The following is an 18,174-nucleotide window of genomic DNA, read 5'->3' as shown; positions in this document are numbered from 1 at the left end:
GGGATGGCTTTAGACTGCTCGGCCACCACCAATTTAAGACAGTGTCTTCAAGGCCCCAGCCTGGCCTGGCCCACCTGCACCTGAGCCCCACGACCAGAGAAGAGGAGGAAAGCAGATCGCCCTGCGTCCCGGTGCGAGCCGGCCGCGGTGTCTGTGGCTGGGCCAAGGAGCTCCTTCCATGCCCTGAGAACTGCAGCTTGATGACTGCAGGGGGACCGCTCCGCTATCTCCTCCAGCGCTGTCCCTGGCCCGGGGGGCCCTTGTGAAAAGAATTGCGCGATCCCTTTCCGGAGCTGTCACCCATAACACCCAGAAAACGCGAAACCTCACGACCAAGGCCGCGGCTTCAGACTGCGGCCCAGGAGACGGATGGTGGGTGATCCCGAGGGTCCTGGAGGCCAGGGGAGCAGGGAGCTGGTTCTCGGGAGAACCTATTTGTTGGACTCCAAACACCCACATTCCACTCGGATCCAAGTTATCTGAGAACTGAAACGACATCCCGGGACGAACTGGAGAGGGTTCAACTGATTTACACACTGGGGACTGGGGTTGGAGTTTCTCCCAAGCCCCAGGCCCCTTATACGCCACCTTCGGCTCCCGCGTGGGTTGAGACGGTTGCGGCGGCAGCCAGACTCTGCTAAAGGGCGGAGATGCGAGAAGACGCGAGATGGGGAGGAGGCCTAGATCGCCCCGCACAAGCTCCAGTCCGGTTTTTGCCTCCGACTGCTTGCTCCGTCCCCACCCGCTGTCCCTCGCCCCGCCCCGCCCCGCCCCCCACCTTGGGGCAGGTGAGCCGCGGCCAATGGGCGGGCTCGGGGCAGGTGCCCGCTAACTCTCGCCTCGCATCGCGGTGGCCGAGCCAGGGCTGGACAGTGCTGGGAGGACCGGGGGCGGGGGTCGGTCCTGGCTGGACTCGGGAGGGAGGGGGCCGGGCTCAGCCCCCAGGCCGTAGAGGCAGCTCGCAGCATCGCACGGAGCCCGCGCCAGTGCAGGCGCCGGGAGCTGCCCGCTCGGCCGCAGAGGCCGGCGAGCCTAGCTGCGCGCCGTGGCCCGACTCTCCGTTCACTGGCTCGCACACCCCTCGCCGCTCCGCGCCTGGCTCGTGGGCAGGGGCTGAGCGCGGGCGGGCGGGCGGGGGAGGTGAGGGGTGCTGGTGTGTGTGCATGTGCCTGGCTGGGTGCACACCCCGCACGGCGGCGGCGCCAGGACGCGGAGCGCTCCCCAGCGCCCGGCTGCCTCGCTCGGCTCTGGCGGCCGCGACCATGTTCCAGCCCACAGCCAAGCGCGGCTTTACCATCGAGTCTTTGGTGGCCAAGGACGGCGGCACCGGCGGGGGCACTGGCGGCGGGGGTGCAGGCTCCCATCCCCTGGCGGCGGCCGCCTCGGAGGAGCCGCTCCGGCCCACGGCGCTCAATTACCCTCACCCCGGCGCGGCCGAAGCGGCCTTCGTGAGCGGCTTCCCCGCCGCCGCGGGCGCCGGCCGCTCGCTCTACGGCGGGCCCGAGCTCGTGTTCCCCGAGGCCATGAACCACCCTGCGCTGACCGTGCACCCGGCGCACCAGCTGGGCGCCTCCCCGCTGCAGCCCCCGCACTCCTTCTTCGGCGCCCAGCACCGGGACCCTCTGCACTTCTATCCCTGGGTGCTGCGAAACCGCTTCTTCGGCCACCGCTTTCAGGGTGAGTGCCCACGTTGTGCCCGCCTCGGCGGCCGGCCGGCGCCCGTGCTGAGGTGGCGCGGGGAGGCTCGGGGGCGTGCGGGGCCGTTCAGAAGTTGTTGCCGATGAGGCTGCGGGTCTGCAAAGGCCGATTCTTAAGCAGGGACGAGCCACGCCAGATCCATCCGCGCTTCTGCCGCGTTGGGTTCCCTCCCAAAGAACCAGGTTGGGACCTCTAGGCTTTCCCAAGAACGATGCCGGTCCGGACACCAAGCCCGGTCTCATCCTTGGAGCCTCTCCTGGTCCTCTCTGCGGCCTGCCTTAATCTCTCCTGGCTGAGGCAGTCCCATCCCAGAGAGCGCAGCGCCCGCCGCCCTGCCTGCGACCCAGCTGGACCTGGGACCATGCTTCGCATTTCCACCACCAACTCCCAGGGATCCGCCTTCACCGGCGCTTGGAGGCAGGGGAAAGTCCACCTGCGTGCCCCGGGTCTGTGGGAAGAAGGGGCAGAGGGGAGGGCAAACTGGAGAGTTAATGTTCAGTGGTGAGTGCTCTGCTGTCTTGGGATGTTTGTCAGCAACCTCGACCCGACTTCTTCAAGTCACACGTGCTTCTCGGACCTAGGGTGGGAAGGTTTGAAATAGCAAACTGGCTTCCTCCGCCGCTCGCCGACTCCGGGAACCCACCGGCTGCTGGGGAACCAACAGCAATCCTCCCAGGCAGGGGGCGGGGGCAGAGGGCTTTTAAGGTCCTAGACAGTCTGAGCCCCCTAGTCTGCACTGGGCAGTGGGTTTGCTAAAGAAGATCCCCCACTGGTCTCGGTCTCTCTCTCTCTCTCTCTCTCTCTCTCTCTCTCTCACACACACACACACACACACACACACAGACACAGGTTTCAATGATCTGACTTTCCCAAAAGAAAGAGTTCCATTAGTTGGAGTTCGTTTGCTTCTTTGAATTTGTTGGAGTTTTTGTTTTCTTTCTTCTTCTTCTTCTTTTTTTTTTTTTTTGGAGTGTCCTTAATTTGTGCAGTAATTGGTTTAGTTTCTGGTTTTATTTTGTTAGTGTAGACCGGACCTCAGTCTTATGAGGTTCCATGACTCAGAGCTAGGTAACCCTGATTTTAGCAAAACAAATGAAAAGGATGTGGCTAGAGCTTTGGCTCCTGGAGCTAATCCGAGGGTAAACTGGGTGTACGCAGTCAAAATAAACTGGATATTGGGTACAATTATCTAGCTAACAGAAGAAAAATGATCTCTTGAAGCTTTCGCTATAGCTGCCTAACTGTTTTCACGGAAAGCCGCTTTCCCGGGCCCCGATTTGTCAGACAGTTTTCTCAGTCCCATCTGGTCAAAGGATACTGACCCAACAGATCCCACAAAATAAGATAATGTAATTATTTGAGCAAGAATCTTTGTGGGCAGTTTTGTCTGCCCAGGGGATTTCAAAGATTTGCCCAAATCATTGGGCGGGGAGGGAGAAGCCTATGGTGTCAGCCGCTATGGGAAAGAAACCTGTCAATTAAAATATATGTTTACTGGTAAAATGAAGTATTGTTTAAAACTGAGCAAACCACTTCGGTCCTCCATGGACTGGGTCCCCGGCCTGGGTCTCTAAACCTCACGACCGCGGGCCAATTTGAGAGTCGCGGCTGTTTGTGAACCTTCGGGCCCGGGGCGGCGGAGGGACCAGAGCTTAAGAGGCTAGTACAGAGACAGGGGCTCGGAGAAGAGGGCAGAGCTGGTCCTGACACCTGTGGTCTCTGCTCACTCGGAGATGGCCTCCCGGCGACGCCCTCGGCTTTGGACCCGGCGCTCCACGCCCTCCGCGCTACCTTTCCCGCCTCTGGCCTCGCCCGCGCGGGCTTAGGGTGCGAGGGCCGGGGGCGCCAAGCGTCGGGGGCGCCTTGCGAGAGATCCGGCTCCAGATCTGAGCATCCCCAGTCAGACGAGGCCGAATAAATCCTCCGCAAAACCCTCTCGGAATTTGTCGCCTCTCCCTGAGCCGTCAGTCCCGGCGGGCACGTTGTCGAGTTGCAAAAACGGTTGCATTTTTCTCCCAAGAACTGTGTCTGGACGCGGAGATGGAGCCAAATGTGGTCGCATTGTTGAACACGGAATCCGTTGGGCACTGAAGGACTTTTCGAATCCTAAGAAGTTTTGGCTTCAGGGCCGGTCATCGTCGGGGCAGACCCCTGCGGCCCGGGCACCCTTGAGTCCTGCGATCCCGCGGGCCCTCGGGGCTACGAGCCGAGCCATTTCAGACCCTCCGGCGCCGCGTTTTCTAGAGAACCGGGTCTCTGCGATGCTCACTTCAGCCCCGTTTTAATGCAAGAAGCGAAACCCTACACGAACGAAAAGGAACACGTCTGCGCTCAGTGCGCAGCGCTCTCCAGCAGCGCGGTCCCGGCGCGCAGGGAAGCGGCTTCTCCGCTGAGCGAGGCGGTGGGAGAGGAAAAGCCAGCGCGGGATGGTCGGGACCAGGCGGCGGGACGCCGAAGACGGGGGCGGCTTTCGAGACCTGAAGGGGAGGAGCTGGTGGAGACGACGAGTTAGCCGCACTTCGGTGCTATTTCCCCCGGACAGCAGGAACTTTCCAGGCCGAGGAGCAGCGTCGGGAGGGGGCCGTGGGAGACAAGGCCCTCTGGGACTGGTGGTGGTAATGGGCCGGTGCTTCAAAGGGCGCCTTTGTTCCGGCCGGAGGAGGGGGAAAGAGGTTATCTCCGTTGCCGTGCGGGCCTCTCCGTCTCGTAGCCCCAGGCCCCTCCGCCCCGCCATCCGGCCCAGAGCCCCCAGTCTGCCTCGGCCTCTCCAGGAGGCAGCTGGAGCTCGAGCCCCGGGCCTTCGAATCCCTAGCTCCCACCTCCTGCCGCCTCACTCCTGGGAACCTCCGTTGCTAGGTCCCAGCCACTGCCTTAAAGGGGCCCGCAGAGAAGGCTGGAGGAAAACGGGGCGGGTGGGGTACAGTTACTAGCTCCAAGGAAGACTAAGCCAGCCCCTTTCCACTTTTCCACCTGTCCTTGTCTGAAACTGACAGCCCACTCTCAGAGCCCAGAATTACTGCATCTAAACAGGCCACACCGCAACCCAGTCCCAAGCTTGTTCTGCCCTTGTGATCCAATTAAGGGAAACTGAAGCCTTGGTAGGGACGTTTGAGGGCCCCTCTCCATAGGTCAGAGTGAGAGTGGCCCAGGCTCATAGGCACCACCCTAGTTCTTACACAAACATGCAGCTATTGGTGAGTTTCTCAGTTTTGTACTAAACATACTCTTCCTTACAGGAAAGAGCCCTGATTCTTTTGAAATCAAATCTGTCATCACTAATCAACATCTTGAATACTTTTTTCTGGCCTCTGCTTCTTCTTGGTTGGGTCAGAAGGACCCCTGTGTTTCTGCACATGCAACACAGACTACAGGATACATGCTCTCTGTCCCTTCAGGGCATTACAGTGAACTGGGGCTATTCTCTCTCTAGTTGACGGAGACCTCAAGCAACCTACCTTTCCCCTAAAATAGCCTGACTTGAAGCAAAGAGACGTGTATGTCAGGAGGAGCTTGTTGCTTCCATCCTCCACTTTGGGTTTATAAAGACAAACATAGAGAACTCTACCACACAAGTGACCAACACACACCACGAAATTACAAAATAGCCATCAAATCACACACACTGAGGCAGGCTGCAGTCCTGCTTTCTCAGCCCCACACTACTCTTCACACTTCTGCATCCCATTCACTCACAACTCCCCGGTCTCCCCACGCTGCCACTTCACTTCTGACCAATCTGGGCCGGTCACGCTGCTGAGGCCAAACCCTGCTATCACAGGGGTGGGCTTTCTCTCCCTCTTCAGCTCATTTGTCCAGAGGAAACCACTGTTGGTATTTGACTTGAGCTCAGAATGCTGCTGTTTTTTCGAGGCAATTTATTTTAACATCAGGAAGAAGTGTTTGCTTCCCACCCACCTCTCTATCTCTGGCCTATCACACTGGCCCTCACTTGAGGCCTTAATCCTTCTTATTCCCAACTGGATCATTCTTCTCCTTTCTCTCCCTCTTACCCGTCTCTGCCAGGCCACCTCCCCTGATCATCTGTCCCCTCCACCACCACAAGCTAAACTTCTCTTCCTTCTGTCAGGCCTGAGAGCCCTGGATCTGCCCCCACCTTGAAGGGCCCAATGGGCAGGGTGTCCTCCTTCCATCTTCCTATGATGTGATCCCACTCACTTTTACAGCAGCACAGATCCAGCCACTTGAAATGGATAAGGTGACTGGAAGTTAGTGGCTTCTCCCTCTCAGGCAACTCTGTCTCCCCCCAGGCACTAGCCCCTCATTCCTAGGCAATGCTGTTCCACAGAAAACCCCAACAATAAAGTTTGCCGGTGTAGGTGTCCAAAGCCCATGGACGTGGAGAAAGTCATGTCCGGCAGTTTCCACCAGCAGAGGGATATGAACAGTTACCTGGAGAGTTTTAGCCATAGTATCTCAATTATGTGCCGTTGCTTCACTTACAGAGATATTTCCAGAGATGGGAGATCTCAACCGAATTATCCAAACAATTGTCTTAAAAAATGAAACAACAAATCAAACTGAGTCAAACAAGTGGCCGTTTCTGAAGAAATTAATTGGATCAGTCAATCTCAACAACTAACTGTCAAAACATTTCATCTAGTTCTCTGCATTGTTGGTGGGTCAGGGTACTGTTATGTGCCACGGCATGAGGCTCCGTGGATGATGTCAGGGCCTGTTTCCAGTCTTGTTGGCATGTGCAACCAAGCCAGAGGTGGTGTGAAGGCCTAGTGGGGGGTTCACTGAGACTGGGGCTGTGGGTGGAAGCTAGTTTCACTTTTGTAGTTCCTGACCCCACCACCTCAGCCCCATCCAGCCCAATGTCAGCCCCTCCTCCTGCATGTACGAGCTGAGTCCCCATGATGGCCAACATTTGCCAAGGGACAGTTGCACTCTTTGAAAATCCTGTATGGTAGATAGGAGAAGAAAACAGTAGGGAGGCTGGAGCATGTATTTACACACGCCCATGCAGAAACCAATATATCTATATCTATATATATTAGAGAGAAAAATGACGTCTAGATATTTATACACATGTTTCTTCAGCCGCGGATTATTCAGGGATGAAGCAAGGCCTTTTTCCACCAGAGAGCAGTAAGTCTCCTGTGGGAAGAGGATTTTACCTGAAGGCCTGACGGGAGAAAGGTGGGAAAGCCGGGAAGAAGAAACCTAACTTTAGACCTCCAGGTGCTGCCTGGATGTTGACTTAGCCCCTAGCCTATTTTTACCACTTGCAAGGCAGAGCCTTGGCTTGTTGGAAGGAATTTTCTATGGGCTAGTAGCCTGAGCATTTAGTTGCAAGGCTGGTTTAAGCAGGTGTGAAGGGAGAGTTCCTGGGATACCCTCCAGTTCTTGAATCTGTATTTGGTAAGGGGATGCCTAACAACCTGGCTGTTCCCCTTACCACTGTCCTGACACCCAGCCCCGTCTCTGCTCTTGGTCCACTTTGAGGGAGACATGACGGGGCAAGCCGACAAAAAGAGCTTCCCACTCCTTGGCCTCTTAGGTTGCTCCAGGCACTGTGGATTTGGGCCTCACCAGGCCTGGGCCCACCTCCTGGCCTAACAGTGATCTGCAGCGCTGCGATTCTGCGAGGCCCCCTCGGCCGGGAGGTGTTGGGAAAGGGAGTGGACTTACAGAAGGGGCGGCAAAAGAGAAAGAGAAGTGCGTGTGTCAAGGGTTGGAGAGGGCATCGGAGCACTCCGGGGCGTGTGCGAGAGCGCGGTGCGATGAGTAGCTTGGCCGGCTCCCGCGGGCGGCCCGTTGGCCGGACTGCGGCTCACGGCGCCCTTCTCTCTGTCTGTATCTGCGTGTGTTGCCGTCGGCGGCGCGGCCGCAGCGAGCGACGTGCCCCAGGACGGGCTGCTTCTGCACGGCCCCTTCGCGCGCAAGCCCAAGCGGATCCGCACGGCCTTCTCGCCCTCGCAGCTTCTGCGACTGGAGCGTGCCTTCGAGAAGAACCACTACGTGGTGGGCGCCGAGCGGAAGCAGCTGGCCGGCAGCCTCAGCCTCTCCGAGACGCAGGTAATGATCCGCGCTGCGCCGGGGGCCGGGTGGAGGGGGGGCCGGAGCGGCCGGCCTCGCCCCCAGCCTTCCCCAGCTTCTCCCGCTACCCCTGCGGCGACCCCGTCACGCCTGTCTTCCCTCCGACTGTATGCAGCTTCGAAGAGACCACAGGACTTTTATTAAGCACTAAGGACCCACCGGGAGGTTGGGATCAAACCTTATCCCGACCCCACTCCCATAGCCCATAGGAGATGCCAGTTGCCAGAAGGCGGCTGGCGGCCTCGGGAGCCGGCCGAGCGCTGAGCGCCCAAGCCGCGGTCACTCCGCGCCCACCCGGGCCCTCTGGCGCCGTCTCAGCCCTGCGGTTACTGCAGCCCTTCTTCCGCCACTGTTCCGGGGGCGCTCAGGATGGTGTGGGGTGCCCAGGCCTGTCTTGCACTGGCTTCGCTGCTGTGCAGGGGCAAAGCGGCGGAGGCCTAGCTGTCCCCCAGCGGGTGTGCTGTGGGGAGAAAGCCCACGTGTCCTCAGGCTATAAACATCAGAAGCAGAGGGATTAGGCGGGAGCGCGCAGCCCTGCTGGGGGTCCAAGGGGGGCACTGATCTCTGCCCAGCCCGGCTGGCAGGGCTCTGAAACTGTGGCGTGTGTGCGCGGGCGTTGGCGGGGCCTGGGAACGGTGGGAAAGCAGATTCTGGCGCTCAGGACCTGTTTCCAATCACTTGAAGGGCTGTTGCGTTGGGGAGGGAATAAACTGCAATGGAGTTGAAGGGGTTTGAACTGGGTGAAATTACAATCACCACGTAGTATTTTTGTAATTGATAATTAGAAAAAAAATTTAAAGAACTAGAAGGGAATTATAGGGAGGCAGATTGGGGTTTATTGTAAGTAAAGACTTTGCCATAAATAAATGCTGTCTGGAAGCACCGCTAAGCTCTTAGTCCGCCTGGAGTCCAACGTGCGGGGGTGGCTGGCTGCTGCCCTGGAGGCGGATTTCAGTATCTGAATGGGCTTCGGGAGACCTTAACTCCCTTCTGTCCCTGACAGCGCCCAGATTTGCAAAGAGAGAGGTCGGCTGGCGCGGCCCAGCAGCTCTCGCCCGCCGGCATTTCATCTTCCAATCCCCCTTCTGCTCGCCTCGCCCCTCTTACACCGCCGTCCTCCACCCTAGTCCTGGACAGTGAGAAGGCGTCCGGCTGGAGGTGGGGGTGGGGTGTGTGTGCAGCCTGGGGTCTCCCGGGTAGCAGTGAGAATAGATGGAAGGCGTCGTGAGGGAGTCCAAACCCAAACTTCGTCCCCAGCATCCTGCAGCCCCGACCTCACTCTTTGCCGCTCACGTCGCATTTTGGTATCTATTGTCCTGTCTATCTGATGCCCTATTTCATCAATGCATTGCTCCCATCTCCGCGGCAGGACCCGGGCTTTTTCAGATTTGCTAGCTGGGCTGTTCTAACTGCAGAGATAAAGCTTACAAAACAACGGACTTAATTTTTAAAACGTTTTAAAGAAAGATATGTTTTTTAAAAAAGAAGTTAATAAAATAATACCCCCTTTCCCCTCTTGGCAAACAGTGTTTTAAAATTGTTGTTTAAAACAAGTGTCAATTTAAGAATGGTATTTATAGTTAACTTCATTTTAAAAGTATTAGTTATTAAATTTTAATTGCAGAAGTGTAAGAAAACAAAACCGTTTATAAGCTCACCACCCACAGATTAACACTTGTTGAAATAATGTCATTGTTTTTAAACTTTCAATTTTTTAGCTCAGCCAGAGCATTTTTAATTGACTTTCTTTCAACTGAACCTACCTGCCTGTTAATATTTGCTCCTAACAATGCCAGTTAGTAAACCCAATGATTTTCTCTTTCATTTTTATTATAAGGTGCTTAAACATATATTTAAAACAAAACCAGATAGAAAATAAAATGTACCCAGCTTCACTAACGATCAAAATGCATGGCTAATCTTGTTCCATCTATAAATGAGCTGGTTAAGCATATGAAACAAACAAACAAAATAATAGAACTGTGGGAGATTTAAGCCTGAGAAACCTCCTTGTAGAGTCCTGTCTTTCCAGGTGAGGCCTTTGAGATGGAGAGATGAATTAGGCAGAGCACCCCGTGCAGGCAGAGGGGATTTCAGTATCTGCCTCTCTGCTAACTGACTGTGTGACCTTGGGCCAGTTACTCAACCTCTCTGAGTTCTGTTTTCCTCATCCATAAAATAGGTTGTTTAAGGATTAAAGGCACCTAATATGAACTCAAATAAGATTAATTCTCATCCCCAGTGCTTCCCTTCCTTTTGTTGAAAGTAATATGTCAAATTAGTGTTATAATAAGATCCAAACCTGGAATTCCTGACTCTTAATTCAGTCTTTTTCATCACCAGAGCTGTCTTTCTGTCCCTCTCGTAACTATCATTAAGACCTAGGCTATATAACTAACTAATTATCTATTTATCTCTCTGTATTTGCCAGGCAGGCTGACCTGTCATTTCTAGCTATCAGCTATTTGTCAAGCATCAGTCACTCCCATCAGCCCCCTGCCATCTACTTCTACCGTCAATATCTATATTCATCTCTCACAGAGAGCTATTTTATATCTAGCCATGTACTTCTGTCTGCTTTCATTCAACTGCCTCTGCAAAGCTGGTTAATTTATATTTCCTATTTTTTATTAACTCTATCTTCTTCTTAACAATAATTCCTATTTACCCAACTGTTGATTATCTCTTTATCATCTACTCTGTGTTACCTTCTGTGTATCTACCATCCATCTCAAACTTCCGTCTCTATAGATCTTTAGCAGCTGACAGTGTATGCATATGTCTGTAATGGTTATCATCTCATCAGCTCTCACTTTGTCTTTTTTTTCTGGGCCTCAGTTGCTGATCTGAAAGATTGAATGAAATGAACTCCAGGGTTCTTTTCAGCCCTGAGCTTCTGGCTCATCTATATTCTACTTCTCTGTATTTCTGTATAATCCCTCCTCCAGGTTCTCAGAACTCACAGCATATCTCCCGCATATCATAATATTTATAGGACTTTGCTATTGTTCAATAATCTTCCACGTCCAAATGTCAGTCTGTACACTGGTTGCATCCATCTCTCAAAGAAATCTTAAAATGCAGATTCCTGGACCCTGCTCAGGAGATTCTCTTAGGAGTTCCAGGATGGGACCCAGGAAAGATTTTAAAACAGCTCTCTGGGTGATCCTGATAAACAATAGGCCTGAGCATCTCAGCTCTGGGAGGCAGAGGCCAAGCCTTCCTATTTCTTGCTGTGCTCCAGGGCCCAGCTCAGTGACCAGCAAAAAGTAGATGCTCCATAAATATGTATTGAATGAACGGGCAAGTTTCTCTTGATTGTATACTTCTCCATATGTTAACTTTATCAGTCATTTCCCTCACTCTCTACTGTCACTGCTCCCTTTCTGTCCCTCTCCTTCTATCATTCCCTTACACTTTCATAGGTGATTGTTGATCTAGATGATCGAATTTTATTTACCATTTCATGGATAAAACTTCTGGGAGCGTTAAGCAGATTGGTGTGGGGGTCTTTGTTCAGAGTTCAGGGGTGTCTGTATGCCCAAAGCTCTAGCATGGGATATTGGGGGTGGGCAACCTGAGATGCTTTGTTGGGGTAGGGCTATAGTTTTGTTGCGTGTGGGGTATTTGTACTGGGATGGCCGTGGGTTAATCCAGGAGGTGGAGGGAGGGGCCCTGGGCAAGGGCTAGGTCATCCTTTTGGCTCTAATTATTTGTTCCTCACTGTTGTGCAGGCCAGGAGTCTGACTGGAGTGAAGCCCGTCTAAGCTTCAGTCCTGGTGGCTGTTGGGGCAGACTCGGGCCTGGGTCAGATCAGAGCCTCGTGTGTGTGTGTGTGTGTGTGTGTGTGTGTGTGTGTGTGTGTGTGTGTAATGGGTGTATGTAACATATGTATGCCCATAATGTGGAGCACATGTGGGCTTAGTGTGATCAATGCCCAAAGGTCGGGTGCTATCCTATGTACACATGGCATGGAGTGCCTCTGTGAGCTTCTGTGCATGTGTGGGGAGGGGCACATTAATTTTTGGGGGGAGTGAGAGAAAGCATTTGGTTGCTTCGGCTGATTGATTGGTTAGTGTTTCCAGCCGCTCCTCCAGCTCTGAACTGTTCAGGAGGTGTTTCTTGACCTGCCCTGGCTCAGTTTAGCTGAGCTAAACTGTGAGGGAAAAGCATGCAGAAATGTGGTGTCCTGGCCTTGGAGATTCCTCATGCAGTGCCGGGGCGCTGTGAGGGGTGAGTGACTGGAGTCCCACTGAAGCCACAGCTGTGGACTGAGGGAGTCAGGGGAGAGCTGCATCGGTGGAAGTCCCCTGGGAGGCCACAGACATGCAAGGTTTGGAGGGATGTGTGGGTTGGTAGGAAGAAAGGGGAGGCTTTGAGATTAAGACGGAGCGGGAGTTGTCAAGTCTGGTTACCTTCTTGGGTCCCGAGAGCATGGGTGGTGGGGTCTTAGGAGGCAGGAGTGTGTGGTCACCTGCCTATGGGATTTTCCCCCCAGGGGCATGGTAAGAAGACTTCCTGCCTGGAATATCTGCCTTTTGGGAGATGGCTGAGAGGGAGATATCCTAGGGACTTGAATTTTAGGGAAAGGTTACTGGCTCACTGTGTGTTCTAAGTCTTGGCTCTTCTCCAAGAACTTCTGCACCTCTGAAGCTCAGGGAGTCCAGTGGGAGGCAGGAGAGGGCACGGGAGATAAGGGAGACTGGAATGATTCTCTGAGGGTGTGGTCCTGAGTGAGCAGGCAAATCTTGTGATGTCTCCCTGAGAGTGAGGGCAAGCATCCATGGTGGACTGACAGAGGAGGAACTAAGAAAGCTCAGGAAGAGTTCAGACTCTAGTTGATGGAGAGTCAGAGGTGACCTCAGCTTGTTGGGGTGAGAGCTGAGCTTCGCATGGCATTGGGCTTGACACTGAGAGCAGATCATGTTAGGAAGTGGATCCCAGTGGAGAGGGCAGGGGGGTGAGCAAGCTGAGGAGTGGCTTGATTGATGTCGCTAAGCTTCTCTCTAGTATGAGGACTTTCTCTGTGTCTGAGGATGACAGAATAGGAGGACACAGGCTTAAATTAAAACAGAAGAGGCAACAGTAGGACATAAGGAGGAACTTCTTGTATCAGAGTTACAAGACTCAAATGTCCCTTGATAGAGGTTTTTGAACTCCTTGATGAGAAGACAGGTATTCACCTGAAAGTATGCAGGGGCCAGGAGCCACGGACTCTCCCATTTGGGATGGGCTAAGATGGGGAGTGGTGGAAAAGAAGGGATGCAGATCTGGTTCATTCAAAGGTAAAGTCTGAAACATTGGCTGGAGTTGTAGTTTGCTTGTTTGTAAGTTCATGTGTCCATTCACTCATGCACGTTTTCATTCATTAATATGAACAGTGATCAATCTGCTAATGCCTTAATGCCTTCATTCATTCATCTGCAGCAGTTTTAACTTCTTTATCCTACCTGACTCAAGCTGACCCTTGTCCCCTCAACAGTGGATCTTCCTCTCCACCTCCCCCCACCCCAGAAGTGGTTAATCCATTCCACAGCATGAAGAATTAAGAACTGACCCTCTTGTAGAAGTGTCCACTGAACTAAGCCAAAAAAAGATCCCATCTCTGCAGCAGTTAGCACTTTCAAAACCCCCTTTCCGATTAGACCTCAATCCCTCTACCATTGATTTTCTCCTGTTTTCCAGGTTGGCCCAAGCGCCTCTTTCCTAGAGCATAGGGCTAGGTCACTTCACCTCTGCCCCGCTGGCTGAACATACCTGGGACATGCCCACCGGGCCTCCAAAGCCAGCTAACACACCACTTTCGTTCTTCCAGTTCCCGTACCATCTGATGAGGACACAGAGGTTTGAGCAAATAAATTAACATGTTGCTGGGGTCATTGTTACTGAGACAGAAAAAAGCACTAAGGAGTTACAGACAGGTGTTGGGGCACATCCAGTCTAGGAACAAGGGAGCAGGGTTTCGAAGACTAAGTAAGAGTATTCCAGGTGGTGTAACTCAAACAAAAGTGGAGACTCTTGGAAGGATCTTGCTTATCAGAAAAACTGACAGACATTGAGTGAGGTGGGGACTTGGGCGGCCACAAGGAACCTCTCTCTCCCCAAACCCAGAGGGCTCAGAAATGGGTGAGGGGTTCCTCCAAGTGCGCCCTGGACTTGAAAGGTGAGTAGCATGCTGGTGTTGAGGGGAGGCAGTGCAGAATAAGCAGGCCTCCTAAGGCCGCTCCCACTGTGCTGGTACCCACAGTATGTGACCTGGTTCCTTTCTAGGTCCTCTGCCCTTTAGGGAAGGGGTTCTGGGGTGACCTCAGTGTTGCCTGGCTGGGGTGTCACTCTTATCTCTTACTACATTCGGAGCCCAGTTCCTTTTCTTTTTCCAAATAAAAAATTACTGGCAATTGTTATCAGTGATGCATTAAAGAAAAGTCAGAAAAGTGGAAAGAAGAAAGACAAGTCACCCGTACTTTGGGTACATTTCCTTCTAGTCTTTTTTCCCCATGCATAGGCTTTGTTTTTCCATGGTTGTGATCACACTGTGCCCAAACTGTGCATCCTGCAGTTTTCACTGATATTACTAAGTCATAAGCATCCCCTTGTTATTACAGTCTTTGTAAACAGCATCTGGACACTCAGCCCAAGGCTGTTCTCCGGAAGATAGCCAGGCTGCCTGGGGAGAGAGTTTTTGTCCCTGTTTCTAGAGAGCTGTCTCCTTGACCCTAGTAGTTTTCATGGAGAAAGTCTTCAGAATTGCTTTTCATTTGTATGTACCAGGAAACCAGCCCTGGTGTGAAAACATACCCTGTGCCCTGTGCCCAAGAAGTTTTCCTTCTTTGGGCCAGTGATGCTGGGCAAGAGTAGCAGCCCAGGTCCATCCCACTAGAGGCAAGTCTCCTTCTGGAAGGAGACTGGGGAGTGTGTGCGGGAGGGAGAAGGTGCAGAAGGGGGCCCTGTGTCCCTCGTGCTGCCCCAGATCACGCATCACCAGGCTGGCCATGCTTAGCCCTCAGCCAGCCCCTCGGGCTCTCAGGAACACCGCCCCAGGCCTGAGTCACACACAAGCCTTGCACAGGAGTCTGGGCGAGCTCACCCGCCTACGGGCTGGCACAGTCACAGTGGGCTCCAGGGCCGGGGGCAGGGGCCAGGCTGGCTGCCAAATGGTTGTGCCGAGAACCACCCAGGGCCCAGCTAGCCCTGTGCCCAAGGAAAGGTGGGCATGGAATCCAGAAGCCCTGCGCCTGGAGCATCTGCCATCCTCCCCATCTATCTGAGCTGGGACATGCAGGCAATGGGTTTGAAGCCAGCTCTGGAAATGAGGGAAGAAGGCCTTCCCTCGCCGTCCACCAAGGCCAGGTACCTCATCTCTTCCTGTCCCTGGCTGGCTGCTCTGTGTGTCATTGACCACTGGCTGCCCTCACACCTATCCTCGTGCTCAGAAATCAACGGTCAAGGCAGATGGTACCATGGAAACCCTGGGGAGGGGTGGGCTGTTGGAGGAGCCCTGGGTTGGGTTGGCTCCATGGAGGGGACAGAGGGGAGTGTCTGGGAAATGTGAGAGTGGGGCACCCTGGGCACGAAGCTCCTCCCTGGGCCTGGATGCCAGGCCTGCTTTGGCTTGCGCTGCTTGGCTTTATGCCTACGGCCTGTACTTTTCACCCATTCTCAGGGAGCAGGGGCAGAAGTGGGTAGTGTTTCTGAGGTTTGCCTTTAGGCCTGCCCAGGCTCCAAGGATCTCCCCTCAGCAGTCACTGCTGCTGCCAAACCGAGGTGCTCATCATCATTCCACACACATGACTTACCGCTCACCACCTGCATGGGCACCGTGGATCACTCCAACTGCAGTTGGCTAAACCTACCTGCTTTTTAAATGTGCTGTCATTTCAGGAAACCATCCATGCCTCATAACCCTGCCCTTCGGCACCACCTTCCCCAGAGACCCTCTGGAATTCCACCTGAGGTTGCTAAGACGGGGTCCTCTGGTGAAACGGACTAACCTAGACAGCATGAGAAGTTAGAGCCTCGAGCAGCAGGGTCCGTGACCCTAGGAGCGCTCTGGCTGTCCTGGGCGCTGCTCTTGGTGTGGACACCACCTCCTGGTTATGTAGCCGTGTCCACTCTGCCTCTTTGTGCCACAAAGAGCACAGGCTTGCCCCGGGGCATGGGGCTCACTCCAGGCCATCAGAACCCGTGTGACGGCTTCTTGTATATTCCCTCATTTACTGTTCACATCAACCCTGAGAAGGAGTAATTATTAATCTCTTCTCTAAAAACTGGTAGAGACCCAGGTCTCTCTGTTCCAGGAACCAGGATCCTTGGCAGTTCCATGAACCCCTCCTCTCCCTCTGTCGAGGGGACAGGAAAACGGCCGCTCTCTGGCCCACTGTGCCCTCTCCCTGGCCCCCCTCATTTGCATCTGGAAGAGCAGACCTCCAGACGCATGAGGTGGCACCGGCCAAAGGAGACAACCCTGGCCTCGGTTTCCCTCTCCGGCTCCCAGCTCAGCCTGAGCGCTGAGGCCCTGGTGGCTGCTCTGGGGGCCTCCTGGGTGTTTCTCACCTGTGCCCCTCCCTCCCTGGCCCAGGTGAAGGTGTGGTTCCAGAACCGGAGGACAAAGTACAAGCGGCAGAAGCTGGAGGAAGAGGGGCCCGAGTCAGAGCAGAAGAAGAAGGGCTCCCACCACATCAACCGGTGGCGCATCGCCACGAAGCAGGCCAACGGGGAGGACATCGACGTCACCTCCAATGACTAGGGTGTGGGCGGTCACAAACCCACGAGGGCGGAGTGCTGCTTGCTGCTGGCCAGGCCCCTCGGTGGGCCCAGCAGGACTCTGGCCACTCCTTGGCCAGGCTGCCGCGGAGGCCTCAAGTCACGGCCCCAGAGGGCTTGGAGCCTGGGGCCACCACCGACAGAGGGACAAGAAATGGGCTGGCTGAGGCCCGGGACTGCTCGACCTTCTCCTCAGAGAGCCTGCCTGCCTGAGCAGGCTGCAGGCCACTGCAGCCTCCCAGCCACTCTCCATTTCTCTTATCTCCTTTTTGTTTTGATGCGTTTCTGTTTTAATTTATTTTCCAGGCACCCGCTGTAGTTCTTAGTGATCCCCTTGTGTCTCCCTTCCCTATGGGAATAATAAAAGTCTCTCTCTTAATGACACAGGCATCCAGCTCCAACCCCAGAGCCTGCGGGCCTGGTGTGGTGGATTCTGGCTCTGAGGGCCACTGGGGGAACTGGTAGAGCAAGCTTGTTCAGGGCCTGGGAGCCTGGGGTGGGGCCTTGGAGACTCAGTCCATTAACTCTTCTTTCTTGGTGGTTGACCCTGGTCTCTAGCTTCAACTCCACAGCAAGAGAACCTGAGGCTAGATGTAGGGAAGGACCACCCTGTGTCTTGAGGGAGGCTACGCTCAAGTCTCTCCAAACTTAATGAGCAGTGGGAATCAGGCCCAGGTGGGTCGGGGAGGAGAGAGCGTCTGTACTTGCCCATGCGTAGGGCTCTAGTGGCTTCTCCAGTTGAGGGAAAAACAGAGGAAACGGGGAGTGTTGGGGGCTGGGTTGAGGGCACACCATGCACAGAGGCTGACGGTCCCTGCTGCAGGTCCTGGCCCCACCAGGATGCTCACCTGTCCCTGGAGAGCCCCCACCCCTCCCCACCCTCTCGGCAGATGAAAGCTTCAGATGAAAGCTTCGGACCTCGGCTTGAGGCCGAGCTCGCACCTGGTTCCTGAGGGCTCAGGGCCTCCCAGCCTGGCAAAGAGCTCAAGGCCCGGCCGCTAATCTCTTTAGTTCATCTGCCTCCAGTTTGTCCACTTGTCTTTCCTGCTTGTCACACATCATGTCTTCCTTCATCCTAAGAAACAAAACCTGTATTCCTAACACCCTTTCCCTTACGATGTCCAGACCTGCCTCTACCTCTTCAGCTCCCATGTGCTACCCAACCCCTTGCTCTCCCTCCTCTGCCTCACCACTGGGCTGATGCTCATGACTGCCACCAACCAGTTACTGCCACCCTTGTGGCCAGACTCCACACCTTCTGTCTGGCTTCACTGCTCCCCATCTTCTGGCCATTCCCTCCTAGGCTCCCCCACCCCTCCCTGCCTTCACTCCGGTACCTCTGACACCTCTTCCTGCCTTTCTGAGTCCTCCCCAGTCTTATCCCTGTCCCGTCGCCTCTGTCCACCTCGGAGTCAGTCCGTGCTCCTCCCGCCTCCCTCACTGTGCCCTCCGCCTGGGCCTTTGCATCCACCTCCAGGACTTCTCTTTGCTTCCCAGCCAATGCCTCCAGCCAACCTCTGCTGAGTTGCAAACCTATGAGCCGGCTGCCTGCTGCCCTCCACACTCCCCAGCACCTCAAACCCAACGTGTTCACAGCTGACTCACGGCCCCACTTGCTGTCTTCCAGGATTGCCCACCTTCGCAAACAGC

General features: G+C 54.6%; 1 protein-coding gene across 1 annotated transcript; it reads left to right on the top strand.

The window, feature by feature from the left end:
* The first annotated feature begins 1,005 nt into the window (after nucleotides 1-1,005).
* On the top strand, nucleotides 1,006-16,906 carry EMX1 (empty spiracles homeobox 1). Its single transcript, XM_024764015.1, has 3 exons — nucleotides 1,006-1,677; nucleotides 7,556-7,740; nucleotides 16,340-16,906. The coding sequence occupies exons 1-3, from the start codon at nucleotides 1,164-1,166 to the stop codon at nucleotides 16,505-16,507; spliced, it is 867 nt and encodes a 288-aa protein (XP_024619783.1). The 5' UTR covers nucleotides 1,006-1,163; the 3' UTR covers nucleotides 16,508-16,906.
* The last annotated feature ends 1,268 nt before the right edge of the window (nucleotides 16,907-18,174 follow it).

The sequence above is a fragment of the Neophocaena asiaeorientalis genome, unplaced genomic scaffold (genome assembly GCF_003031525.2).
Source record: "Neophocaena asiaeorientalis asiaeorientalis breed wild unplaced genomic scaffold, Neophocaena_asiaeorientalis_V1.1 scaffold337, whole genome shotgun sequence".
Lineage (NCBI taxonomy): Eukaryota > Metazoa > Chordata > Mammalia > Artiodactyla > Phocoenidae > Neophocaena > Neophocaena asiaeorientalis.
The sequence above is the reverse complement of the archived record's forward strand: the minus strand, read 5'-3'. Positions and strand labels throughout refer to the sequence as shown.